Source organism: Stegodyphus dumicola, chromosome 2 (assembly GCF_044657685.1).
Source record: "Stegodyphus dumicola isolate Sdum_Otavi_A_Nest chromosome 2, ASM4465768v1".
NCBI classification, from domain to species: Eukaryota; Metazoa; Arthropoda; class Arachnida; order Araneae; family Eresidae; genus Stegodyphus; species Stegodyphus dumicola.
The window spans coordinates 173,887,584-173,910,773 of NC_140769.1; the positions used below are offsets into that span (position 1 = coordinate 173,887,584).

General features: G+C 31.0%; 1 protein-coding gene across 1 annotated transcript in view; it reads left to right on the plus strand.

Moving 5' to 3' along the window:
• The first annotated feature begins 266 nt into the window (after positions 1 to 266).
• Positions 267 to 23,190, plus strand: part of LOC146998655 (uncharacterized) — a 54,461-nt gene continuing 31,537 nt past the window's right edge. Inside the window, exons 1-4 of the mRNA XM_085810246.1 lie at positions 267 to 320; positions 14,606 to 14,672; positions 20,571 to 20,654; positions 22,703 to 22,786. Of these exons, the coding sequence (XP_085666372.1) occupies positions 267 to 320; positions 14,606 to 14,672; positions 20,571 to 20,654; positions 22,703 to 22,786 (289 nt within the window). The remainder of the gene's footprint in view (positions 321 to 14,605; positions 14,673 to 20,570; positions 20,655 to 22,702; positions 22,787 to 23,190) is intronic.

Here is a 23,190-nt window from a genome sequence, read left to right on the forward strand (position 1 = left end):
AAAAAAATTATTCATACCTGACGAGCGAGATATTTTACTCAAAGTTTTATCCATTGGTAGGGAGCTTGTTTATCCAATGGGTGAGGATGCAATTTCTGGTACTGAAAGAGAAACTGAGCAAAGGTCAAGCGAAAATTCTTAATATTAAACATTAACGTGGGGCGTCAGTTGTGGAGGGTTTTGTGTTGAATAAAAGAGTCCTTTTTAGCGTAATAATAATTAACAAGTTACACACGTACACAGCATTTAATTTTTAAGAGTCTGACATGTTCAGCACTTGGGCTTTACTGAAAGCTCTTTTTCTGGCTACTCATCAGAAGGTACCATCGTTGTCAGAGATAGTTCAACATAGCTTATATTAACAGCAGAGTTTATATTAAAGGATTCGTTACAAGAAACTAAATAATAAATAATCGGCATGAATGTAGGGATGTTTCCCGCACTGATAAAAACGGTATCTAGAGTTAAGACATTCTTAATAACATAGTCCTCCACCCGAACATAGGCACTTGGAAGCCCGAATCTGCAATTTCTAATTCGTTTTATTGTCCACTTCATATTTTGTAAAACGTTAACGAATTTTTGATTCAAAAATTCAAAAATTTCGAAGCGAGGAGTGCAACACTGTAGGGAATAAAACATTTCTATCTCCAGAACGCAATACTATCTATCTGAAATTTTAAAGTTAAGTTGTTTTTAAATATTTTTATCCCAAATGCTCTCGAAACGTATAAGTACCTGTAAATGAAAAAACGCTCGTTTGGACCTAATTAAAAAAAAAAAAAAAACCTTTCAAAATTTATATATATATATAGTGTGGTATAATGAGATTACTACTTTGAAATCGATTTAGAATTGATGCCCAAGAAGAACCAATATTTTCCATTCTGCTACATTGCACATATTTTAAAAAAGTAAAAAATCATCGAATTAATTTCCATTATCATTTTTTTTTTAATGCGAAATGTTTGTTTTATAAGCTGTGAAAATTTCGGAAGTTTGTAACCGATATATTTTTAGATATGGGTTTTTAAAATTAATAGGTGTCAAAAAGTCTAAAAATATGAGAGATTTTCAAAAAGGTGTAGAGACATTAAGTATTTTTTGGTAGCAAGAAAGATGAAAAACTAGCAACCGCCTTCGCCGGGAACGGACCTCTGGAAATACCGGTCTAGCGTGCAGAACCACTACACCACGAAGGCACGCTAGGAAAGCGGGAGAGATACCTTATAAAGTCTCCCAAAATATATAAAAAAAAAAATTACGTTAAAAATTTCGTTAAAATTTTTTCTCCATTGTGTCTTATGATGCAAACAATAATATTTTGAGATTCTCAGTTTATTTGTTAATATTCGCAAAAAAATCATTTCAAATTTAAATTTGAAAAAAATCTAATCCTAATCTAATCCATAAATCGTGAAATAAATCTACTAGAAAATCTAGTTCTATATCAGACCGGGAAGCAGTTTAAAAATGGATGACCATTTTTAACCATAGCGACAAGCACTAAATAAGCTAAATAAATAAGCTGAATAAAAGCGTATAAAATAATCATGATAATAATAATTGAAAAGCATATATTTTTTGTTTGGACCTAATAAAAAAAAAAGCTTTAAAAAAATTTTAATTTAATTTACTTATTTATCTACATATTTTTTGTTATTTGACTTTATTTTATTTATTTATTTATTTATTTACGAAAACAAAGATTATGGATGCTGAAATCTCCTGAAAGCACTTCGAGATTTCAATGATTGTCTGTGTCCTTGGCCCTGCCATTTCGTAGGATTTATGACCCGTATCGAAGAGCTAAGAAATCTAGCTGCTTCATCAGTGAATTTTCCAATATAGAGAATTTTCTAATGTAGAGAAAGTAATATTTGAGGAATAGAATCAAGTAGCACATGCTACAAAAAAAGAAAGCCTTTTATTCTTTTTTTGAAAAAAATTAAAACATTTTCACCGTTCAGAATAATTATTTTTAATTCCTTGTTATTTACAGCCATGTAGTAGCATTTCTCATACATAGACACTATATAAAATAATATAGAAATTATAAATTTACTTTCATTTAAATTTGTCTAATCCAGGAAGGAAGGTCTATACGTTTTAGTTAAGAGAGGTCTCTCAAAACACCAGTTTTCTGATGATAAATTAGAACAGTTTTAAGAGAAACTAAGTACTACTTAACTTTAAGAGAAAGTAAAGCCAAATTTGATTCTACAGCGGAAGTATATAATAATGCAAGAAAAATCATATCGTTTTATCCAATTGAAGAAATTATGTTATAAATTTCTTTGATTAGTCTAATACCGATTTCATACAAAAATATGCAATTTTCATTGTATAACAAACGACCAAAAATACAATGTTAGAAGAAAAATTACATATGGCGGAAAAAAAATGTTAATTAAAATTGATACTTCCGAAATAATTACTAGGGGGAAATTGTGTCAAATTTTTCATTGAATATCACTCATTTATCGGAATTTAAGTGAATCCATAAATTTTAAACCGCAAAAATCGGCCAGAGTGCAACTTATTCGACTCAATGACCTTTGAGATACTTAGGGGCAAACATGAGTCACAGAATCTTGGCCGTTGCTACCACTAGAACCGTTGGAGAAAGGAAGAAAGGCGGAGAAAAAGAATACTATTAATTTGGAGAAAAGAAATACGTCAACAGTAGATAAGGCTTCAAATACACTGGAAGACGAAAACACCTGACACTAACTCTTCTTAGGCATGACAACAGCTGCCCAAGTCTGGGTAGTACAACAATGAATCTACACCAAATGCATTACGAAATAATTGCAAGAAAGAAAACTGATAAGATGTATAAATAAAATACAACCGACAAAAATTAAATGGGCAGAATACAAAATATTAAAAATAGCCCTCAGGTGAAAAAAATTAAAATATGTACGAAATACACAAAAATCTACAGTTTCCAATAATGCAAAGACCAAGTCGTGAAATTGTTGTCATTTCTTGAACGGGCGGCGAAAGAACGAAGTCTCCAGCCGTCTTTGAGAATATCATAGTCAAATAACTTAAATATGCTAAGGTGTTCGCAAATTATAGTTTTAAATCTTCATGTTATTTGTGGTGAATTCAACATATTAGAATTATTTGAAATAAATGTTAATACAAAAATTTAATATTTAGATACTAGTATACTTAAATCACCGAAATGTAGAATTTTTACCTTTGCGTTGTTTTTATCGTTTATGTAGGTTTGCTAAATATTTAGAAAGAGAAATTTTAAATTAAGCTACAGTTTAGGTAGGAATTTTGTTAAACAATATATAGCCTGCTGTTTTCAGGTCATGAATGCGGGTCGCATGAAATTTGAGTTTGAGATCATGCCCTAGGGGGTAAATTCCTGTATAGGTGATCAGTAAATACCTTGATTTTGTTCTTATTTGATAAGTGCTATATTATCTTGGGTATGACTGGGATTGTTGAATTTATACGGTCTTTTAGTATTATTTTATATAAACTCAAAACGAGGCATTGTTTGCCTCCAAGCTGAGACTTTTGCGTTAAAAATGATCTGTCTTAAACTGGTTGATAATCTAATTAAGTATTTTATTCAACTGATTGATTTCTTTTTTCATCTGCTGATTTTAAGCCAAATGCCAATCTCTTCCTATCTTTTTCTCAAAAAAGTTCCTTTAAAAGAAAGTGAGGTCTGTTATGCTATTTTTTAGGATGTTACAAGAGATTTTTGAATAGCTCTTGTAATACTTCTAATTAAGATTTTGATCGCAGTTTTTAAGTCCTTTAATTCTCTGATTTCTTTCAATTCTCTGACGGACTAGTTTTTTTAGCTCAAAGGGCGTTAGCCCAGAAGGGCTATCAATTTCGTTTTGGCATTCTGCGTCGATTTACTTTCTGCGTTGATTCACTTTTCAAACTGTTACAGCCCTGTATTATAAATAATGAAATTAAGTAATGCAGAATCTACATAAATGTATATATGTTTCTCGCAATGTGATATAACAACGGTACCTAGATCCATCAAATTTTGAAAAACGTAATCCTCCTGCGAATATGGGCATCTGGAAGCCCTAATTTGGAATTTTTTTTTAATATATATTTCATACTTTCTCAGACATTAAAGAATTTTTTATTAAGAAACTCAACAATTTCGAAACGGGCAATGGCAACACTGTACGGGGGAAAAAAAAAAAAAAAATTCTCTAGCGCGCGAGATTGTGTACTGCATTTTCGGAAATTCTAAAGATATGCTCATTTTAAAACTGCTTTGCGATATTGCTATTGAGCTGAATTTTATGGTTTAAATGCGAAGATCATGATATTTAATAAATAAAATATAGCATTCAAAACGTTAAAAAACGCCCCTTTGGGCGTAATGTAAAATTTGAAAGTTTTCAAACTTTTTTTTTAAAGTAAAGTATGTTGTAAATAAGTCTCCAATAGATGGAGTTTTCTTATTGATTTTCGGTAGATTTCACGGCTGGAATTCAAGACTTAAAATGCGGTAAGAATGTACCTTGTGTTTTCTAATCCTTGCGGAATATGGGTGTTAGAGAGGCGAATATATAAATACCATCGTTTAACTTTTAGACGATATTGTATTAGATTAGTTTAGTTTATTAGATTAGTTTTTAAACGATATTGTATTAGATTAGTTCTTTGCTTTTCTGCTCTCTTGAAGCCTTAGGCCGCGCCCATTGCTCACAACTTTTCTTCTTGATCCTGCTGATATGTTGAAACTGCAAGCAACAATTTCTATTGTTGTCCATGGTCTACGCCGTGAGACTCATTGTCCCAACAACACTTGCAACTACACATTGACGTCAAAGAAAGTTTAGTTGACATAGTTGGTTGACTCCTTTCTCCCTGAAAATCTTGCCCTTGTAAAAAAAAATCACTTCAAGTTACCTCTTTGCTCAGTATCCTCGCTTTCTTGTGTAGCTTCGCAGCATTTTCAGAAACGTCCTGATATACCAATTTTAAAATTTAAAGAAAGTTTTTACGTTACTCTTTGAATACAGGTAAGTGTATCAAGGTTTTAAACATTTTAATATATTTATTATGCATTTCATATAAATATTATTCCAAACATTTTATCTGAATGTCATGTTCGTTACCTTTTTAAATAATGAAGGTTCTGTTAATTTTGTGATGATAGTTACACTATAGCAGAATATGTTTCCAAAATCGGGTTGTAGGAAATTTTGTTTTCAATATGTATCCATCTGCTGATGAATATTTTTATTTTTGTTATTCAGAAGAATTTTGCTATTTAGTGCTAACTCTGCTGCATGATGCTTCCCTAAATTTTAAAAACTGTGCTATTTTTAAATTTACTGCTCGGCGCATGAACATAGGAAAAAGTTCTTTGCTGTTGCGACAGTTCTTCCAGCGGCCCTGTCCTGCATATACAACTGAATATTTGTATATGTGTATATACAGCGCTTTGTTGCATTCTTATGAAGTAATTATGTTTTGAAGACTGCACTGTTAAGTAGAAGTATTAATTAATTTTAACTATTCTACTGTTGAAGAAAGAATTGTTATAGTTCAAAGAATAATTTTTGCTGTATTTCGTTATTTAATAATAATAATTTTTTTAAAGTGTACTAACTAAAAAATGCGTTTTATTTCGAATATGAATAATAATAGTTCCTGAAACGGTTTTAATTAGAATAGCATAATATCCTGAAATTACTTTTCCTGCTGAAAAGAACTTCTTATATAGTACTTATGTCTTGTTTAATGCTGCATTTTATAATTTCACCAAATATCATCACTGATAGAAATAAGCTTGCAAATGCTTAAAACTAAATTTATAACCATATTCATGTGGCAGTTATGCATACAAGATTGCCAAGATTCAAGATTATTGATAAAGTAAAAATTAATTTTCACTGCGCTGCTGTGAAGTAAGAACTGTTGTTGAATGAAATATTGTTGCCTATTCCGTCATTTCATAAAAATAATAATTTCGTAACCGAACAGACTTGAAGGAATGCTGCATTTTTATTTCGAATTTGAATATTAACTATCAAAATCACAAAATATGAGAAAGTAATTTTGATTGTTGGAAAAAAAATCTTACACTCTATTTTAATGTTGCTTCCTTCCGGCAAAATCAATCACTTTTCGTCAGAACTAAGTTTGTTGACGCTTAAAACTGCAACTTATAAAACTCTCCAAATATTTACATATCAGATCAGTGTTTCTAAAAGCCTAATGTTCAGAAAGAAATCGTTAGAGGCACCCCATTAAATAAAAATAAAAAAATAAAGCACTTTAATAAAAAATAAAAAAACTACAAACGTTTAATTAGCATGATAGCGGCTCCCAGAGATATGAATATAATTTCAAACAAATAAGGATTAAATATTTAGAAGCGCTGTAGAATATCGTCTTATTTAATGTCTTGTTTTAGTCAATCTTTGGTCTCGTTTTATTTTATGACATTTCATTACATATTCAAGATTGTAAAACTGGGCTAGAACTAGTAATTTTAATTTATGAGTGTGATTACTTCTCTTGAAAAACAGCATTTTTATTTACTTAGGAAATTTTTGCCCAAAATCGTTACTGTAAAATCTCAAAACAATTTTGCGTCTTCCACTGTAAATGCGATGTTTTACTTTTTACTCTGCTGCCATTCGGTAAATTGTAAGATTCTCAACCTGTCAAATTTATTCTGCCTTTTTATTGATTAACAAACTGAGCTATTAAAAGCAATAGATGCAGTTATTAAGAATATTACTTTGTTACTTTTTAATTTCGTTTAAAAGGCATTTAATTTATTTAATTAATAACATTAAATTATTTTTATAGAATTATGTTATGCCCATTTCAAGTTTTCAAACATACAGTAGATTTATAATGTTCCCTTGTTAGTTTAAATGTATGTTCATCTTGTATCTTATAAAATGTTTCGCTATTTCAGCTGGGGCTATTCTATTAATTGTCTGCACTAACAAATTATATTAAGTTTTAAAAAAGTACTTTTTAGCAACCGGTAAAGTTGAACCATTTCAGATATAGTCATATTTTTAGCTTTTTTTTTTCCCCTTATTCTGTTCCTGAAACCAAAAAATTTGCATATTTTAATACTTAACACAGAGTCTCATGATATTGTTAGTGTTTACTATGCATATGAGTCTTACATTACGTACACCCAGTTTATTATGACCTTGGTTTCTTACCATGCAGGGGATCTCTTTTAAGTCCTAATATTGTGGTACACAAGGTCACCTTACTGTTTTCTAACAAAGCGCATGCTAACCCAGAAATTCTCAGAACTCATCAAAGAAGATTGACTACCCTCAGATCATCTGCCAATGGGCAAAGAGGACAAATAATGTTGTCATGATAGATCTGAATGCAGTTACTGCCACAATAAGGCTGAATTTTGTGAAACACGCATTAAAAAATTTAATAAAAATTCTACTTTTAAATGTACTGTTATTCTTGGGCAAGGCCGTTTCTAGGCCATTGGAGGCCTGCGTACTTTCCTAAGATTGCGACCCCAAAATTAAAAAAAAAAAAAAAAAAAAAAATTCTATGATCAATATGGGTTTCAGATGATATAACATTAGGACTTATACATCAGCAACTAATTAATTTGAAGAAATATGCGACAGATATAGCGTTGAGATATATTGTACATGGGTTCTAAAAGTGTCCAACGAAAGTTTTACAGAAAATTAAAATTCTCTTTTCTCTGTCCAAATAAATTTTATGGTTTGAATTAAAGATGGCAAATAATATCATATGGCCAAAAATCATGATGCTTTTTTTCCTTTGCAGAACAATGTTCCTTATTTTAAACAGTTGTGTAATTTTTTATACCTTCATTATTACCTGTAATTTCAAGAATTGTTGAGTAATATTCGAATAATTGTTCAAAAATAAATCTTTTCTGATATCTGAAAATCTGAATCAGCTTAACTTAATGTGAGTTTTAAAAGCTTTTTCAAAAATAAAATAAAATAAATAATAATAATAAATAAATAAAATTTTCAATAATTGAAAATTAAGGAAATCTCAACATTTTAATTTTTATTCGTCTTTTATGATGAAATTTATATCCTTTTTTTAAAACGAATATTATTTATTTCAAATATTTGGCTTTCGGATGAGCAATATATGATTAAAAATGCATATAAACATACATATATTCATTTTTAAATAAATATTGAGCGACATAAAACTTTGTTAATGAATGCTTTAAACCCAAATTAAAAAAAAAAAAAAAAAAAAAAAACTGAAATGTTTCAGATTTTAAATTACGTCCAAAGGGGCGTTTTTTAACATTTTGTGTGTTACCTTTCTTTATTAAATATCATGTTCTTCGCACTTAAACCATAAGATCCAGTGCAGCAGCAATATCGCAAAATAGTTTTAAAACGAGCATATCTTTAGAATTTCCGATACAGAGACTCACGCGCTGGAGATATAAATGTTTTTTCTGCACAACGTTGCCATTGCTCGCTTTGAAATCCTTGAGTTTGTTAATCAAAAATTCGTCAAAGTTTTAAAAAATAGGAAATCGATCATAAAACAAATTCCAAATTTCAAATTTGGTCTTCCACATGCTCATATTCGTTGGAGGATTACGTTATTCAAAATTCGATGACTCTATGTACCGTTATTTTATGACAATGTGAGAAATATGCATACATTTACGCAGATTTTCATTATTTAATTTCTTCAAATATAATGCAGGACTCTAACATTTTATGGCAACAGTTTGAAAAGTGAACCGACATTTATAGGAGTCCGACGCAAAATGCCAAAACGAAAGCAATAGTCCTTCGGGACTCAAGTCCCTTTGGACTAAAAAAAAACTCTTAATGCTATACGTGGATCACCGGTTTGAAAAAGAATGAGTATTAAATATGGCTTAATTTTTCACATGTTTTATGAAAACAAAATTTTAGATTATTTATGGACACAGCATAAACAATTATTTAAGAATCAGCACAAATAGTATCTATTCCGAAAAAGATAGGCTTCATTTTCAAGGATTATATTTCGAATGGTATTTATGAAAAACTTAGATATTTATTATTAAATTGAAACTAATTATCTTTACATTTGGCATAAATAAATCTTTGTTTCTGCTTTTTCTTAAAGAATAATTTCGAGATGTTTTAATATAAAATATGTGATATTAATTTTCAGACTATATGATCCGTTTCTCTTAAAAGCGAACAACATAACATTTAGAAATTGAAAAATGTGATATTTTCAAATTTGCATTTTACATATCTTTTGGTACAGTGTGAGGTTCTTTTATGTTAATTAACTAGTTATTTTATGTTTTGGATCTTTACTGTGACTTCTTCCTTCCGTTTTCTCACCTGAATGTATATTAGTTGGGGTGTATTTAAGGTGAGGTTTTAGCTTCTAAGGCGAGTGTTCTGCCTTTTGAGGCTGCGTCACTGGGTGGGTAAATCAGATAAGATTTATATTCAATAAGATTTGATTTCAATACTAATCACGTTATCCCTTACATAAATTTACATTAATAGCACTCTCAACAGTAATCGCAGCCATGCATTCATAAATATAACAAAAGCCGATGCTAACCATTATGATTAATTTTTTACAGGAACTTTTATTTTGATCCAAATTAGATTAGGATTATTTACAGGAAAAGATTCGAGGGCAGTATGCCTAAAAGTAGTTATGTCGCAAATAAAGTACGTTGATAGGGATGTAATTCATTTTATGTTACACATAGGGTAAAACCACAAAAACCTTCTCTGCAAGCAGCTCTTTTGTCGAGATTAAGTCTTTGATAAAGAAAGAGAAGGCGAAAAATTTAGAGATAGAAAAAGTTAGGAAAAATATATCACAAAAGAGCGCAATAATATTTCACGTTCTTTTGTGGAAAAGCACACAACAGAAATAAGTTTTCAGTTGTGTTCGTCAAGAAAACTTTCTGTATGAAACTAGTTTTTAAATGTTTTAGTATACTGACAAAGTTATACGAAAACAGAGTGATTTTATAGCATGCAGCCGAAGAACTGAGAGGGCTATTAACATTTAATGGGGACTACGATTTTTTTTTATTTATTTATTTTTTTTTATGGTGTGTGTGTGTGTGTGTGTGTGTGTGAATGTAAGACAAAAGTTCTTTGTCCAAACCGCTGTCTCATACAGAGAGCAGTCAATTAGTCGCAAAACAGAGGCAAAACAATTCAATGCCCTTTCTCAACTACCCTGCTAATCTACTTTCTTAAAAGAATTCCAGGTTGGAAACTTTTTCACGAAAAGACGAGTTTTATACCTCTAAGTTTGACAGCAAGATTTTGGCATTTTTCATATATACAAGAAAAAAAATATTTAAGTTGTTTTTAATAGAAAAGTAAAAAAAAATAATAATAACCATTTAAATTGTTTTACACAACACCGAGTAGGAAGATAAAATTATTTTTTTAGTCCAATGGGGCTTTGTCCCTGAAGGACTATTTTTTGCTCTAGTGGAATGTATTTTCGTTTTGTGATTTTGGGTTGAAAACTTTCATATGCTGTACCATTTCCCTCCCCACAACCTCAGAGATTATTTTATGTCTAATGCTTTTCAAGTTACAATAATCGCGCGTAAATGAAAGCATTTTAACCCGCGAGCACACGCGGCGGGTATGTCATACCCATGTGCATTTTTCTTTTTGTATATTTCTCGCCCATTATTTCATAAAAGGACGAAACTTGGTGTAGCTGAGTTCAAGATCACATACTTAAATGGGGGAAATTCCTGAGGTGGCAAGTGCAACGGTTTTTTAGGAACAGCATTGTTCGGGCATGTCATACCCGTGCGTGTACTCGCGTTTCTCAGTGAGTCACTTCTCACTCCTCGTTTTCAAGCTTTTAGTATAGGTTTCTCTTGAGTTGTAAGCAAGGCGCCGTATATTCCTTACGATGAAGAGATGAACAGATTGAGAAATCTCCTTGAAACAGTTTCTTCTGATGAGGATTCATTTAGTTAAGAAGAGGAAGATGTTGATGACGAAGAATATAATAGTAATCATGATTCACCCATAGAGAGTAGTGATTCAGATACAGAAACAGAAAATGAAACTCTAGAATGTAGCAATGAGTTTTTATGTTGGAAAAAATGGAACAAAAATAAATTTCGGACTAATGTTAGAATTGGCGCCAAAAATATTATAACTAAACTCCCTGGAAATACAAAGTATTTTAAAAACTTCTCAACACCTTTAGATTCCTTGTCATTGCTTATCGAAGAAGATATGTTAAAACATGTAGTTGACAATAAAAATATTTATATTTATTCAATACGAGAAAATTTCACTCGTGAACGGGATGAGTACTTTTCTCAAAGCCTTAAGGATGCAGCTAATAGAAAATGTTCAAAATGAACAACGGTGAGCATCTGTGGTTCCTGATTCTGGACAAACACTGACCACCGATGAACATGTTAACAATGAACTGTCCCCCAAAAAACCTAAAATGACTTACAAGATGTGTACAGAGTACCCCAAGATAAAGGATAGAAAGACTACTTCACAACTTCATTTGTGAAAATTGTAGCAAAAATATATGTATGGAACATACGAGTATGACCTCATTTTGTAAACAATCTTCAAAAAATTGTAAGTAAATAATTTTTCCTCGCCTTATTGTTTCCTATTATTTGTATTATTTGAAGTATTAACTTGGTTTTACATTTAATTTCTTTTAAAAACACGATTAATTTTTTTTGACAAATTTTTAATTATAATTTTTTTATTCGGGTATGACATACCCGGCGCGTATTCTCGTGTTCGTCGGATCGGTGCGTGTGCTCGCGGGTTAAATTTAAATTTATTTTAAATAAAACGTATGGATACACTAAAAAAGGATACGTTCGCTGACATATAAACACATACATGAAGACGAAATAAAATTTGAATAGAATGCAATTTAGGAACCGCTATATTCAAACAGATTAAAAATTTCCTGTGGTTTCATGAGTTTCTTTTTCCTTTTTTGTTAGTGTTTTTAACCCAGAGGAGCTATTAACTTTGTTTTGACATTTTGATTTGATTCACTTTTCAAACTGTTGCCACTAAATTAAATAAGGAAGAATCTGCATAAATGTATGTCTGTTCCTTGCACTGATAAAACAACGGTACCTAGAGCCATCAAATTTTGAATAATGTAATCCTCCGCTGAATTTGGCTATCTGGAAGCCCTAATTTGGAATTTATTTCACTATCCATTTCATATTTCGTAAACCTTGAACGAATTTTTGATTAAGAAACTCAATTATTGCAAAGTGAGCAATGGCAAAACTGTACGGAAAAAAAAAAAAAAAATAAATCTAAAAATATCTGAAATGTTTCAGATTTTTAAATTACTTTCAAAGGAGCGTTTGTATAACATTTTGTGTGTTACATTTATTTATTAAATATCACGTTCTTCGCAATTAAACCATAAAATTCAGTTCAGCAGCAGTATCGCAAAATTGTTTTAAAAGGAGCACATCATTAAAATTTCCGATACAGAGACTCGTTCGCTGGAGATAAAAATGTTTTTTCTGTACAACGTTGCCATTGCTCGCTTTGAAAGCGTTTAGTTTTTAAATCAAAAATTCGCTAAAGTTTTACAAAAATAGGAAATTGATAATAAAACAAATTCCAAATTTGGTAGTCCATATGCCCATTTTCGTAGGAGGATTACGTCATTCAAAATTCTATAGCTCTAAGTTGTTTCATCACAATGCGAGAAATATACATACATTTATGCAGATTTTTCATTATTTAATTTCTTCAAATATACTGCAAGACTTAACATTTGTTGGTAACAGTTTGAAAAGTGATTCGCCGTTTATGGTGAATCGACGCAAAACCTCAAAACGAAAACAGTATTCCTTCAGAGACAAAGCTCCTTTGGACTAAAAATATTTTATCTTCAACGCGCCAGACTGTCTGAAATTCTAACTGACAATGCTCATTTTAAAATTATTTTACGATATTGCTGTTGAATTGAATTTTATGGTTTAAGTACGAAGAACACTTTATTTAAAAAATAAAGGTAACACACAAAAAGTTTTAAAAACACTCCTTTGGGGCGTAATGTCAAATCTAAAGATTCAGATTTTTTAAAATTTTTATTTTTGTTTAATTATTTATTTATTTTACAAATATTATGGATTATTTAAATATGTTAAAGCAAACTGATAAGCCTATCTGACGAAGTGAATTGTTTCCAGCATGGAGTACTTTCTAAATATAACTGATTCATATTTATGTTATACGTGAGAAAACCGCAAAATCTCGAAGGACAAATTCGAAGTTTTAAAAGGAGCACCATGTTCCATCCATTCGGGCCCTGGCTTCGAATGCGAATGGAACTAGCAAGTAATCAGTAACCATCCGAACAGCTGTTGGTTATACTTTGCCAAATTTGAAAGACCTGAAGAACATTATTTAATAAATATAATATTAATTATTGAATCAGCATTAAAAAAAACTGGAATATTGGATTTTTTTCTATCCGGTATATCATTTAAAATTTGCTCTAGTGGAATGTAACAATTTCTTACTTCGAATTTGTCCTTTGAGATTTTGGGTATTTTGAATCTTTGTCATATTAGGTTTGGGTAAAAGCTCAGATTCTGCATTGAATGTGATAACCTCCTCCCCGATAGCTGCACTGAAATCTGTCAGGTTAGTAATATGGATAGTTAATTTGAGCACATCTTTACTACACTGAACTCAGAGAGCTTTATATTCGTCCTCAATTAGTATCCTCACTTATTTTAATCTTCCCAAGTTGGTAGTTGCCCTGCTATTCCCCCTTAACGATCTAAACTGAGAACAAAAAGCAAAAAAGAGTAACTAAAATCCAAATAATCCTGCAAGCAGATGAAAAATAAATACCCGGCTAAAAGCTTCTCTCACTGTGACGTAACTGGCCTTGTATTTTGAGTGACCTGTTGTGGCATAGACCACTATACACTTAACAAACACCCATGCTTTCTCCGGGTTTCGAACTGGCATCTTCTGTATGGCAGTCACATTATCAAGGTCTGGGTGGTCTGAACTAAGGACAACAACTTTACTTGACCGATTCAAAAGTTATGCTTAATTCTACCTGCCTCCTTCCGATAAATTTCATGGTGCCTTCGGACGATAAGCACACTCTGAAATCTGACATCTGGAATCCAGTGAAACAATCAACATCATCTGTTGACAAAAGATTATTTATGCGTTTCTCAAATTTTGTTCTTAATGGTTAAAGTAGGAGAATATGAGTGCAGTATTAGGAATTAGCCTGATTGCTTTCATAAAGTTTTGCAGTTATAACGACTGAGAAAAATCTATGAAGTCAAGAATAGGGGATTTTATCAAATTGAATGGAACCAAGATAGTATAATTATTATAATTAGCCAGAAAAGAAAATTTAGTTTGGCATGGATTTTGAATAAAACTCACAAGCAAGGGTTTCTCTGTTCTGTAAAATGGGATTTATTTCATAGATTGTTAAATAATTTACTTTTCTTAAGATTCTGCTTAGCGGAAGATAGGATGTAAAATAAAGAGCACAACAGTGTTTTACAGAGTTTTATTAATTTTGCTCCTGTTTTTTTTTTTTCCAGATGAATTGCTCAAGACACCTTTCAACATTGTTACTGGCAGTATGCTTCGCTGCAGCCGTCTGCAAAGGTAAGATAAACAACCTTCTGATCGCTTTTATTATTCGAAAGGAATTCTTTATTGTAAAACAGTTGCAGTTCAAAGAGTAGAATGCTTATAAATAGCATTATGACACCTAAAATCTGTTTCAGTTTTGCAGGGAATTTAATTGCTTAGCTGCCGTTAGGTACCCACTAGTTAGGTCATTATTATCATTATTTTTCTTATGTTTCATAGTTTTGGTATTTAAGAAAAACCTTACTGTATTTTTTTAGTGTTCTTTTAACCTATGGCCTATCGCAAATGTACAGAGTAAGCTAGCCTAAACATCAGATCATACTGATTCATGGTCTTTCTTTATTCCTGTTTCATCCTTAAACTTTTGCTTTTAGCTAAAGATTTCTCTCATTTAGTTTCTAATTTTTCATCTTTTGAGAAACTTGAAAGGTTTTATAATCTGATTAATTTAAATTACTAGATAATTCTTTCAGGACAGTAAGAATCGCTGTGTACATTATTTTCCTGTCATACATTTTTCAAGAACGTCACCGAAACGGAAATAATTAAAAGATTATAAAAATATTCTTGGCCTTACGAATATTCGGATTTACGGAAAATATAAATTAATATACTGTTCGTCAAAATTAATTTTTATATGAAAATGCGACCAAATTAAAATTTTCAAGCAACGTATAATAGTCTAATTATTTCTGTTAATTATCTGTATTTGAACGCATGAAATAGGCCGTTAAAACCGACAACATACAGTCCGAAGGGAAAGATCCGAAAGAGATGACGTTGTTTAAGGTTGAACAATCGAAAATGGCGCCGACCATCTGCGTATCTTTGATAAAAGTCCAATAACCGTACGTGACAGAGATTTGAAAGCTTATGGAAGGCTGATTAGGCGTCCCGTTAATCCGAAATTTTTGTTCATAGATGATAATGCTCGAATACGCATGTGGTATCAGAATATTTGAAAATGGATGGTATTTCTGAAATGGACTGGCTAAGTTGCTCACTGAGTTCATGAGGCCAAGTTCTGAGTTTGCAGAAAAAACGCATGTGAAATAACGCTGAGCAGAACTAGGTGATGCAGTGATTGGATGAATGCTCCTGATATCATGTATTAAGTGCTTTGCTGATTTTGAAGAGTAGCCAGTCATACACTAAACGTTAATATAGTAGTTAATAAGTAGGCGCTAAACGTTAATATTTCTAATTTAATCGACTGCAGTGAAAGATTTTCCGCTTCGTTGTCATTCGTGTAGACTACGGCACTTGTGGTCCAGGTGGAAGCTGTTTCATGTATTATTCCGCCTCAAACTAAGAAGTCAGAAATCCATAGATTCATATGCTGTAAAATTTCCGTGCATTAAAGCATATCCAAGTGTCCATGAATCATGCAGCAAAGACTTCTCAGCTGCAAATAGCGTAAAGGACAGCTGTACGGCACATGTTAAAAGCATAAAGAAATCGGTGCTGTAAAATCTAAAGAAATATCAAATTTATTTATGAAATGTATGCCATAGAAGCTGAATACTATTTTGTTCGATTTTTAGTTAAACATAATAGATCAATGAAAGTTTCGGGTCATTCGAAATACCTTTTCAATGCTGGGCCTTCGGGATTCTGCCATAGAAAAAAAAAAAAATTCAGCTGCGGCTGCCGGAAAGAGCTGCAGTTGTGAAAACGTCTTCAAAAATCACTGTTGTAAGTATACAACACATTATTATTATGAGTACTGGTGGAAGTAAAGATAACACAGATAACAAACTACAGTGGTTCCAAAACTGTTTCTACACTTTTAAGAATTTGTAGAAAAAGCACTGATGACTGCAGCTAAATTCGAATGCAGTGCATTTTTTTTTTTTTTTTTTTTTTTCATATCACCTGAATGGGATTTTGAATAGAACTGAATTTTTTTTTAATACTGAGTTAGTTTTTCTAAAATTACAAATCTCAAGAGACACGCCACAAAGGTGATTGGACATCGAAACATTTTCGTAAAATTTCGTAATTCAAATCATCGTCTCCAACTTTTTTTTTCTTTTTTTTTCTTTTTTTTTTCATTTTGATGACATTAAAAAACTTGATTGGCTTTACTTTGTTATATTTTATTTACATTTAAAGATGGGTCGCAGTCGTAAGTTAGCAACAAATATGATTCGAAAATTGATTATTTTCCATCATAAGGCTGGAAAATGCATCTCGAGTGACACTTAATTAGAAAATTATCCCATTCTTTGGTGCAGCATACGGTAAAACGCTTTAAAGAACAAAATTGGATCGAAAATAAAGTGAGAAGAGATTGTTCGGCAAAGTTTTAACTCAATGTGATCACATATTTTTAGTTACAAAATTTCTGGAAAATCCACGCTTGTGTTGTAGAGTCATTAGGTATTTTTTTGGAAGCAGAAGAGATGACAAATTAGCAATCGCCGGGAATCCAACCAAGGACCTCTGGAATACACGCCCAGCTTGCAGAAAACCACATCACGAAGGCATGCTAAGAAGGCGGGAGAAATATTACCTCATAGTGTGCTGTAAAGATTTCTACAGAATTTACTGGAAAATTTTCTAATTGAATTTCACCTAAAAGTGTTGACGAGTATTCAGAGCAGCTGGATTACATGGCCGCTCTGCTCGAAGAAATCCTTTTGTAAGTTCCCCCCCCCTCCAAAAGAGAAAGCTTATTCTTTCCTTCGCAAAATCAATGGGGAATAAGCGTATTGGGAAGTTTTCCTATTTGCAGATGAAAGCAAATTTAATCCTTTTGGTTCCGATGGACATATAATTGCATGGAGGAGAAAACAAAAATGAGGAACCTAATCACAAGAACGTGTTTGGAACAGTGAAGAATGGCCGTGGAGGTGTCCTTGTGTGGGGTGCAGGTCACCATCAGAATTACATAATTTAGTATTTCTTACTGGGATAATTAGCCGTGCTCTTTATTTAAATATTTTAAAAGATAATTTAAAATTATCCGACCAAAATTTGGGCATTGGAAGCAAGTTTATTTTTTTATCAGGATTAGGATAAGACAAAATAAGGGATAAACATCAGGATAAGGATTTTTTATCAGGATAAAACACATTTGGAGAAAATTAGATAATAGAGTACTAAGATGCAAAATAAAAACGAAACCGAAGTAAAAACAGGAATGATGAAAACATGAAGAAACATTGATGCAGACATTATTAAAAAAACAAAAATAGGGAACTCCATGCTCAGACTTCTGAAAGCTTTCATAAATGCTGCAAGAAATCCTACAAAATACTAACTATGAGAAATACTACAATATTTACCAATAAGTACAGATTTCATTACAGTGTACGAAAACTCTTGTGAGATAACTTTTTGGTTACATTTTTATTATTAATTTTCTCCCCAAAAATTCTATTATGTTCAGAAAATAACTAATGTACTTTTCTAAAATAAAATTTTAAATCTTATTAAAAATTCTCATTCTCAAATGTTAATTTTTATAAATATGTAAAGCAATATTTCAATGAAACTCATTCAATGAAAGAATGAAATATCTTGAAGTGTTCGAACACGTTTGAGAGCACTGTATATACTCTGATTATTATAGAAAAGGCAGTGGTAATAGATTCATTGATTTTTATTTTAGAATGCATGAATAATAATGAAAAATATATTTCCAGCTGTTTAAATGATTACTTTATAAGCAAAGAATTAGAATGGAAAAATTTCTTATCATTTTCTTCAGACTATGCTAGTAACATGTTATAAAATTTTAAAGGGGTAGCATCAGTCATCAGATATAGGTTGTCCAAGCCACCACTTGCCTATAGTTGGAAGAAAGCTACTGAAGAATTAATTGGTTCATAAACTGAAATGTTTATTATACATATGTTGTTGTGGATGTATATTTTTATTCAGATAAAAGTTTAAAACAGAAGCACATCTTCAAAATTTTTCAATAAATTTTGGAACAGAATGTAAAATCTCATAAAATTTTGAAATACTGCAGTAAAACATGGCTGTCTCTTTTATATTGCAACAAGAAGCTCCTCATACACATAAATTGAGAAGAGGACTTGTTAAACTTTTGATCAATTTATTTGTTAGATTCGAAAAACGATCAGCAATTTCTAAACAAAATTCAGCTGTTTAGCTAACATTTATTCCATTTCAAAAATTTAATAACAAATATACAATGAAAATTTCACTAATTCCACAAAAACAAGATCATACTTTTAAAACTGACGAGTCGAATGAAAGTTAAGAGAAGTTAGTGTTCAATTCAGTGAGAGCTATGCATGTTCATATGTATAATTGATAAATAGCTTCTAAATGATCCATTTCTAAAACATGCGAAGTTTGTTGACATTAACTTGAGAACTAAAATTTCATTTTCATCTGTTCATTTCTGACGAATACTTCCCCATCCATTATTGATACAAAATATCTTGAAGTGGAAATTCAGTTTTCTACGTTACGAAGTAGGTAATTTGAAAGAATTACAGATTGACTAATAAATACAGCATACGGAGAAACTACAAAATTAAAAGATAAAAATGTTGCTGTAAATACAAAGTATTTCCAATTGTAATGTTTGCTGCTTTAACAATATTCAAATGCAGCTTGCGAAAGAACTTTTTCTGTTATTAAAAAAAATTAGACTGAATTTCTGCAAAGAAGCAGTTTGTGATTCAAAAGATAAAATACGCAGGCAAATAAAAAATAAACAGTGTTATAAAATTTTGAAAATTTTGAAAAAAAATGAAAAAAACATCTAACAGATCTTAAGCTAAGCATTCTACATATAAATCTTAACATTCATAATTTATAAATGAATTATGAGTACATTTTGGATAATTGTTATGTACTATTCTTGTGTATCTAAAATTTAATTTTTAAATTATCTTCTGTAGAAATCAGAATCAGGAAAGCTGATAAAGATCTATGATTCTGATTTCCTCTAAGATTAATAGTAATTTAAAATATTTGCTTCAATATTATATTTGTAGATTTAGCGATATAGTTGCTTGAGGCGTAAAATGCAAATTTCTAATTAAATATATAAATAATTTACAAGAAATAATTTTAATTATGATGTTTTTTATATCCATGGATTTTAAGTTAAATGTAATTAATGGTTAATTATAGAATATGCGTTACATGTACATTTTAAAAGCTATCAGTATGCCGTTTACGTGTTGACTACTGTCAAGTTTTGCTGCTATCAAAAATTACATGTAAAAAGGATCCGTTTTCCATGCTTGTTATACAGAGACAAGACTATGCATGTTATACATAGTCTTGTCTATGTATAACACGCATGGAAAACGGATCCATTTTGCATGCAATTTTAAATGCTTTATATTATTTTTCATTAAAAAAGCATGAATGTAAAGTTTCTTTTTTGTTGTTTTTCTTTTTTGTTTCTAGATAATTTTAATTTAAAATAACATTACACTAACTTTAAAAATTAGTTAGAAAATCAAGATTTTTCTGTATACCATTTCAATTAATACAGAAATGTTTTAATATTAATATGCAATTATTTTTTCTTAAGTATTTTATTAATTATATAAATTCTAATAGTGCTGGGAGTCTGCGTGCTTTTTTCATGCTATATTTCTTATAAAAGTAAAACGGCATAAATGATATATTAGTTTTAATTTTCTGATGTTTCTTTTTTTCATCGTTTATTTCATTTTAATGAAGGGCAATTTTTCCTGATATTTTAGTAATCATTGAACTGTAAAGGACATTACAAGGGGAAAAATATGAAAATATATTTATTATGCATGTTTTAGGGATTTTAATAGCCTTATTTTATCATTACCAATATATTTCAAATCAGAATTAAATGCATGAAATAAATTATTATATTCAGAGTTTTAGAAGTTCCTCTCAAAAATATTTACAGTTAACTTCTTGTAATTTTTATTTCAGGTGGAAATCCAAAATTCGATTTGATGAGATACATAGATGTCATGAACTGCTCTCTTGAAGTCACTCGTAGACTGAAGGATAATGGTAAAATGTCACTAACTTCTAATATTTAATAGGCAACTGATTATAATTTTATGATAATCCTAGGTACATTAGTAGGATTATTTAAATCCTAGGTACATTAGTTGAAGCTTTATTTTTCTTAATTTTAAAGCAAATTTAAAAATTTGCGACAAATCAAGTGAGAGGGGATTGAACTGCACACTGTAAAAAATTCCTTTGGCGAAGTGTCCTAAATTTGGGCTTAAGCATCAATTTATTTCGGAAAGACAAGTACTTATTTATTGTTTAAAATGAAATGTTAAATGTTCAGTTATCTGAGAAATATAGTTTTTTCTGTTCATACCATAATTTAATCTATCAATGATGCAAAACATTTCATTTAAGAGAATTTAAGATGTATTAGCGATTGTGATGTGAATATAAACAAGAAGGTGATCGAAGTGGTGATATCGGATTAGACGAATCGGGCGGCAGAATTAACGAAGGACAAAATTTATAAAATTTACAGAGGCACTGAATGGTAGCATGTATGAATCGCAGAGATTGCGAGGGGCAGTGAAAGGTTAAGCCAAAGAACGTCCAATACATATTCTTTGGCTAAGCGCCCATCCTCCAAATAAAGTTATAAGGTATTTTGCTGTCCTCTTAGTATGTCTTCGTAGTGTAGTGGTCAGCACGCTCGGCGATGAATACGAGAGACCCGTGATTGGAGTTTCGGCGAGGTAATATGTAGGGTTTTCAGGTTGTTACAACTCGAACGCGATATGAGAGAAAGTTTCTCTTCAGCCAGAGGCAACGGGAAGTCGAAAAACGAACTTGGAAGAGAGCAGTCGCTGACTCGGTTTCTCTCGATAGAATTTGATACAAAGCTGGGATAATCCCCATCTTTTGATTTGAAATTAATCTAGAATTATGTATATATTGTAATATAAAAGATGTGTGTAAATAAAAGTCATTAAGACTTAATTGAAGTAGTGATTTGAATCGAATATAGACATCGAAAGCTCTCCCAAATAGAACTATGGATTATAGAAATGACACAGGTAATATCAGGTTTGGAGGTAATATGTAGTCATCTGCTGTCCACGTTTAGGACCCACGACCCCTGATTTTGCAGTAGAAAGAAAGGAAAAGTTTATGTACAGTCCTACTGCATCATTCTTCCGAAAGAAAGAGTGTAGAAAAATTGAAATGATCCATTCGAACTAGCGTCTTCTCTGCACTACTGCTCCTTTTAATATGCGATTTCCTAACAACATTCATCGCTAGTTCGAATTTTGATTCTGCTGTGCTTACCATCTTGAAGTCTTTGGTCAGGGTTAGAATTTTCGTTAAATAAATTGTCTTCGAAAAATTTTCGATTAAGATTCGCGTTTTCTCCAATAGAGAATTGAAAGTCGATTCTCCTTTTCTGTTTGGCACATCGCCGTAGCTGCTTCTTCTAGAATTATTTTCTTCCCGTTATTTCTGCAGTCGTAAGGAGTAAAATGTCCATGTGTTGAAATTAGCCATTCTAATCACCCCGCTTTTATTTAGGAAGTTCTTAATACTGCCAGTGCGCTAAAGCTCGGTGGCCCTGACCAAAGACCCTGACTATAATGACCATAATTACGAACAAAAGGGTCGTGTTTATCATTCATAATGATCCTGATAAATTCTGACCGGCGATTAGTTGAATGTATTGCACTATTCAACTACATTCAACTGCATTTTAACAACAAATAACACCTTTAGGTCTCCAGCAGTCATATTGGCTACGATAGGTAGACAAACTCATTCAAAGGGGCAATATAAAATAAATGAGCAAAATTATGACGTGTTGTGCAGTACAGTATACCTCATGAACACTGGGTAAATTAAAATCTTCTTTTAATATTTTAATAATTATTGATCTGAAAAGCGCATAAAATGTCAAAAAATCTAAAAATATGTATGTTATCTTCGTTTAGAGGATTTTATTAAATGTCTCCTTTTATTTGCATTAAAAATTAAATAAATGTTTATGTTTAGAATTTGAGAAAGTTCACTCAAGTGTTGCTATAGTTATGTTCTTTTTCTTTAAATTTCAGATAGAAACGAAACTTTGTATAGTCTGAGAAACCCAAACGTCACGAAGTGCTCTTTTAGAGTCAGTCATCCAATGAATGACGATGGTAAAATCCCAATAACTTCTAATAATTATTGTACAATCAATTACCTTCTTATTTTCAGCTGATGGTTTTATTGCATAATTTCAAATTTTGGGCAAACATTCAACGAAAGGAAAATATATATATATATATGATCACTTTTATTTTGTATTCGAAAATTAGCGTCACTTAGGTACTAGTTGATATGGTTACAACTATTTATCTGTTATTACGTAATCTAATATTGTGTTCTTTGTTGATGCGTTTATAATAACTCTTACGTTTGAAAGTGCTGTGATTTTATATATTTATTATAAGTTACTTTTTAACCTTATAGCTATGAACAACGAAGACAATAGATCGACGTTTTCTTTTATTGCTATTACCTTTTCTAGTTTAAGAGGTACTATTATCAGGACTGGTATTCC